Source organism: Megalobrama amblycephala, linkage group LG14 (genome assembly GCF_018812025.1).
Source record: "Megalobrama amblycephala isolate DHTTF-2021 linkage group LG14, ASM1881202v1, whole genome shotgun sequence".
Taxonomy (NCBI): Eukaryota; Metazoa; Chordata; class Actinopteri; order Cypriniformes; family Xenocyprididae; genus Megalobrama; species Megalobrama amblycephala.
Genome location: NC_063057.1, coordinates 32652839 through 32659187, shown reverse-complemented (window position 1 = coordinate 32659187; position 6349 = coordinate 32652839). Strand labels below are relative to the sequence as shown.

General features: G+C 39.4%; 1 protein-coding gene across 1 annotated transcript; it reads right to left on the bottom strand.

Annotated features, from left to right (window-relative positions):
• Window positions 1-4952: 4952 nt before the first annotated feature.
• LOC125246196 (lipocalin-like) lies at window positions 4953-5687 on the bottom strand. The gene is made up of 3 exons (XM_048157123.1): window positions 5529-5687; window positions 5200-5339; window positions 4953-5100 (listed from the first exon to the last, which is right to left on the bottom strand). The coding sequence occupies exons 1-3, from the start codon at window positions 5622-5624 to the stop codon at window positions 4998-5000; spliced, it is 339 nt and encodes a 112-aa protein (XP_048013080.1). The 5' UTR covers window positions 5625-5687; the 3' UTR covers window positions 4953-4997.
• Between the last annotated feature and the right edge of the window lie 662 nt (window positions 5688-6349).

Genomic DNA, 6349 nt, shown 5'->3' with positions numbered 1-6349 from the left:
AGGAATTTAATCTGATACATTTACTATTACGTTAGGAAATCATTGTTAAGAATATTAAGTAGCACTTTCTCCACCATGGGCTAAAATTATTAGCATCACATTCAATTCAAGAATGCTAACAGGCAGGTTTACGTGGGCTAAGTCATTCACACCAGTCAATTCAAGCAATTAAAGCATTATTCAAATTAATAGCAGATGCTAACATTACCATCTAAAAGCACGTTATAGTAATTAAATTAAAACGACAGTCCTGAACCAGCTAATAACAATAGACACATGAGAAAACATGTACGTGTTCTTAGAATGAACACAAAACGACAAACTTTGATGTTTATGGAAACTCACCCCATAAAAAAAAAAAGAAAAGTATTCTTGTAGATCTCATTGCCTCCAATGAAATAAGTCGTTCGGGCACACTTTCTCTTTGTCGGGGTCTTCTTCGTGGATGTAACCATCTGTTTGCCTCTAAATGTCCAATAATTCGCCACTTTTTTAAGTAGCCACGCTTCCCTTGGAGAGCGGGGGCAATAACAAAAGAAACAAAATCCGGCGTATCCGATTCCAGTAAGGAAATACAAACAGACAATGACACGCCCCTACTGCGAGATAGAATCTCAGAAAAACAAGCCGATTTCAAACTTAAAATGTACGCTTTTAAATATACCAATACTGCTATCTCAAACACGGGGAGGCTTCTTCGTGATCTCAACTAACAGATTCTGCAACAAAAAAAAAATCACCAATTTAAAAAAAAAAAAAAAAAAAGCTTCTTTCTCATTTTGCGCGAATGTTGTGCTGCCGACTTGTGTCCCTGGTTTCCGTGACAGGTCACATATGCATTATACACTGATCAGGCATAAAATTATGACCATCTTCTTAATATTGTGTTGGTCCTTCTTTTGCTGCGAAAACAGCCCTGACCAGATCTGGGGAATTGGAGGCCAAGTCAACACCTCAAACTCATTGTTGTGCTGCTCAAACCATTCCTGAACCATTTTTGCTTTGTGGCAGGACGCATTATCCTGCTGAAAGAGGCCACAGCCACCAGGGAATACCGTTTCCATGAAAGGGTGTACATGGTCTGCAACATCGCTTAGGTAGGTGGTACGTGTCAAAGTAACATCCACATGGATGGCAGGACCCAAGGTTTCCCAGCAGAACATTGACCAAAGCATCACACTGCCTCCACCGGCTTGCCTTCTTCCCATAGTGCATCCTGCATCATGTGTTCCCCAGGTAAACGACGCACACGCACCCGTCCATCCACGTGATGTAAAAGAAAACGTGATTCATCAGACCAGGCCACCTTCTTCCATTGCTCCGTGGTCCAGTTCTGATGCTCATGTGTCCACTGTTGGCTCTTTCGGCGGTGGACAGGGGTCACCCTGACTGATCTGCAGCTATGCAGCTCCATACGCAATAAACTGCTGCATTGTGTATTCTGACACCTTTCTATCAGAACCAACATTAACTTCTTGAGCAATTTGAGCTACAGTAGCTCGTCTGTTGGATCGGACCACACAGGCCAGCCTTCGCTCCCCACGTGCATCAATGAGCCTTGGCCGCCCATGACCCTGTCGCCGGTTCACCACTGTTCCTTCCTTGGAGCACTTTTGATAGATACTGACCACTGCAGACCAGGAACACCCCACAAGAGCTGCAGTTTTGGAGATGCCCTGACCCAGTCGTCTAGACATCACAATTTGTCCCTTACGCTTCTAACACATCAGCTTTGAGGACAAAATGTTCACTTGCTGCCTAATATATCCCACCCACTAACAGGTGCCATGATAAAGAGAAAAGCAGTGTTATTTACTTCCCTTGTCAGTGTCCCCTGTCCCCTGAACACACTGTAAAAAAAAAAAAAAATGCGGTCTCTGTAGTCGCCACAAGCTCCGAAAACGGCAATAAAAACAAACTGGTGCAGCCTGGACCACGAATCATAATAAACATGCTCCAGCCAATAACCGACAAGAATGATTTTAAATGCGCATTCATGACTGTTTCAGGAAGCACGGAGGGGAGGGGGAGGAGGAGGAGGAGGGAGGGTCTAGCTAACCTCTGTTTTGTTTGACAACACTTCAAACGTCAACAGGAAGTTACTCCACCCAGGATCGCTTAAAGAACCTTTAAATCATACAGACCTAGTAAACAGTAATGCTTAAACACATTTGACTAGCTAGCTGATAAAAACCAACAACCAAATAACTATCAAGACTGACTGGCTAACACTATTTTTCTCATTTGCCAGTGCTCTTTTATACCTTCATTTTAACTAAAGGCATATCTGAATGATGTTCATTTTAACCTTAATCAACAAGTAGAATCGACCATGACATCGTAACTTTGTCCTATTCCTTTTTAACACAGATAATTTGCTCACCCAATCAATACTAGATGTAATCGTACAGCTGCAGCTCATGTGCATGAAAGTTCAGGTTGGGTGACCTGAACTAGTTGATACAGGAAATAAGCAGCCTAATAAAGGCTGACTGGCATAAAGTATTCAGAATATTAAAAAATAATAAACTTAAATGTATTTGAATCATTTTTTCAAAGGCTTTAAAGGTGCCATCGAATTGAAAATTGAATTTACCTCGGCATAGTTGAAGAACAAGAGTTCAGTACATGGAAATGACATACGGTGAGTCTCAAACTCCATTGTTTCCTCCTTCTTATGTAAATCTCATTTGTTTAAAAGACCTCCGAAAAACAGGCGAATCTCAACATAACACCGACTGTTACGTAACAGTCAGGGATCATTAATATGTACGCCCCCAATATTTGCATAATGCCAGCTCATGTTCAAGGCATTACACAAGGGCAGCCAGTATTAACGTCTGGATCTGTGCAGAGCTGAATCATCAGACTAGGTAAGCAAGCAAGAACAATTGCTAAAAATGGCAGATGGAGCGATAATAACTGACATGATCCATGATTACTTGATATTTTTAGTGATATTTGTAAGTTGTCTTTCTAAATGTTTCGTTAGCATTTTGCTAATGTACTGTTAAATGTGGTTAAAGTTACCATTGTTTCTTACTGTATTCACGGAGACAAGAGCCGTCGCTATTTTCATTATTAAACACTTACAGTCTGTATAATTCATAAACACAACTTCATTCTTTATAAATCTCTCCAACAGTGTAGCATTAGCCGTTAGCCACGGAGCACAATCAAACTCATTCAGAATCAAATGTAAACATCCAAATAAATACCATACTTACGCGATTAGACATGCTGCATGACGAACTCTTTGTAAAGATCCATTTTTGTGGGTTATATTAGCTGTGTGAACTTTGTTTATGCAGTGATAGAGTTGAGAGCTCGGGAGGGGGCGGAGAGCGCACGATTTAAAGGGGCCACAGCATGAATCGGCGCATTTCTAATTATGCCTCAAAATAGGCAGTTAAAAAAATTAATAAAAAAAATATATGGGGTATTTTGAGCTGCAACTTCACAGACACATTCAGGGGACACCTTAGACTTATATTACATCTTGTAAAAAAAACGTTCGATGGCTCTGTAAAGTTCCACCCACTAGCCCAACGACGGTACCTAGTGGTCTGGTCGAAGGAATTTCGCGTGTAAGTCCTCTGGCACGTCTGTAAAAATCATCGTAATTTAATACACCGTTGATTTCTAATTCAGTTTGACTTCGTGATTAATTTGATCTGACTCCAATTTATTAATGACTCTAAGTTTCACAATTCTCTGATGTATCAGCTGATCATAAGGTTAGTTGTGCTTTAATTTAGATCTTTGATTAATCTGGATCTCATAATTTCAATTACCCGTTCATTACAGACCCATATCGCTTAGAAAAGTCACTTCGGCCAGTTTAGTTCTTTTCACGATCACAAATTCGCCAGTTCTGGTCTTAGTCAGAGGGTGCAGAGTTTACTAATGCATTTGAGTCGAACCGCCACATGCTTGTTCATACAAAAACACAGTTTTCTTAGTCACGGTACTGCAACTTGCAAAGTCAGATGATAGACAAAAATCAAAAAGACAAATGATGTGCCCACATGCTCCTTTCATTGAGCTTTTAGTCTCAATCTATCCTGACGCAGATTTGTGGAAATATGGACTCTAATAATCTACTAGTCATAATGATTTTAGAGGAATCCAAGATAAATCAAGATTCACATTTATTAATTTGCCAGGCAGGATAAAACATCAATAAAATTAATTAAAAGAATACATCACACAACGGATCAGCATAAAATACAAAATACAATTCGAAACAAGATATTAAAAAGAATTTCAAAGAGTCAGCATACCTGGCAAATAGAGAGATACACACAGCAGTTGTGCGGGAAGCTCTGGCTACAGATTCTTCCTTGAGTGGTTTGCCAAATCCCTTTAAATACCCAAATCCTAACAAAAGGACAGTAAACATTTAGCACCCAAATATTTATGCAACTTCTGTTGGACCCTTTCTCGTGCCCCAGAGGGTCATACGCCTGGTTTTGGGGAACAAACAAATGGCTAATAAAGCTCTTTATTGGGGCATCTCCCACACCAGGAGAACAAGTTTTGTTTTCTTTATTCTTGTCTGTTCTATTGATGTGGGAGTGAAACCACCTTACCAGTCGCACCGGAGGTATTTATATTGATGTCACTTAAAACAACTAAGATAGTAGATTTGTGAGGTTAGCATGGCCTGAGGAGAAGGAGCGGTGTGAGGAGTCAGGAACTCAGCATGGGGGGGAAGAGAGGAGGTCGAGCCAGGTGTTGTCCTGAGCTCTTTCTCGCAGATCCTCACTTGAGATTGGAGAGTTTTATTGTTTTATTACAGGATAGGAATCTTGAATTCAATCTTGGTGAAATCCATCCTTACAGCTCCTTTAAAATACAAAATAGTATTTTGTGTTTCAAATACACATGTACTATATCTGAAAAACTGCCCCACCCAGCACAGGGTTAAGCGCAGCGTGAGAAGTCAAACATTTTTCATTTGAGTCCTCTATAAGCCACTATACTGCATTTCATGTCTAGGTGATCATATCTTCCTTACGTTCACTGTGGAGGCTGAATATTCCAGGAAAATCAGACTTATTAACAAATTGGTTCATCCTCCAGCATGTGCCATCAGGACTGGAAAAAACAGAGGACAAATGGGTAAAATCTTTGCATTATCCAACATGGAAAAGTTTAATTCATAGTTTCTTATTTTTAGTAATCAGTTTATCTTACTTGAGACTAGAATATGCCATCTCCAGATCTCCTTCATCAGTCGGAGTCAGCATGGCGACTCCCATCTTCATGTCTGCCTTACAGGTGACAAACCACTCATCACTGGTGGCAATACCAATCAGGTACCATTTCCCAGCCATCTATATGAAGGACACACACATCAACATTTTCCAAAGGATATTCTGGTCTCTAAATATAGTTCATGTCCCTGCATCATTACAAATTATATATATATATATATATATACATATATATATATATATATATATATATATATATATATATATATATATATATTCCTCCTCTCGATCAGCATCTTGCAGTCTTACCCTCTTGATGTTGAAGTCGGGCTGTGGCGTGACACCAGAACTAATGGCAAGGGCACAGAGCAAAACTCCCAGCAATCCCAGCACGGTGGTTGGCATGGCTACTGCAGAGCTCAGTGTGTGTGGGAATCTGGGAATTCTGAGTGGAGTCCCACGACACGCTCTTATATAGCACAGCCCCCTGTTACATAAACACACGCCCCTTACACATGCACACACTCCCACAACCACACATAAACAAACCAGAACACACTTCAACATAATACTTAGACAGTGTTGGGATGGTTACTTTGAAAATGTAATAGGTTACAGATTACAAGTTACCCTATTTAAAATAGTATCATTACCATTTTAATTACTCAACACTGATTACTGTCAGACTTTCAAAATCCTTCATCACTTATAATAATTTAATTTTAAAGCACAGCCACCACAAAATTAGACTGTAGCACCTCTTTTTACTTGGAGATCGTTCTGAGGTTAAATACAGATTTAAAATCATAACAAGAAATTGTTTAATATCTATGATACTGTTTTTGAAATCAAATCTTTGCATAGCTATGACAAGAAACACTGGAATCTAACAATGCCTTGGATAAACAGTTCATCTTAAAAAATAAAGCATATATATAAACTCAAATAGGAAATAAATCTGTTATTGAATACACATGTCCTGTTCTGTGTCCTAAACTCCTGAAACATTGGTGTCTCATATTTTGGAACAGTCAGTGCAATTTGGGAAAGAAATCAATTAAACAAATAAATATTATTCAACATATCCTAGCTGTAGATACAAAGTCCTAGATTAACTTCACTGAACTCCT

Excerpts from the sequence above, each read along its gene's own strand:
- LOC125246196 (XM_048157123.1), bottom strand. The coding sequence starts at position 5,624 with ATGCCAACCACCGTGCTGGGATTGCTGGGAGTTTTGCTCTGTGCCCTT. Across the intron at positions 5,340-5,528 it reads CCGACTTCAACATCAAGAGG|ATGGCTGGGAAATGGTACCT; the intron begins GTAAGACTGCAA and ends TCCTTCATATAG. Across the intron at positions 5,101-5,199 it reads ATGGCATATTCTAGTCTCAA|TCCTGATGGCACATGCTGGA; the intron begins GTAAGATAAACT and ends TGTTTTTTCCAG.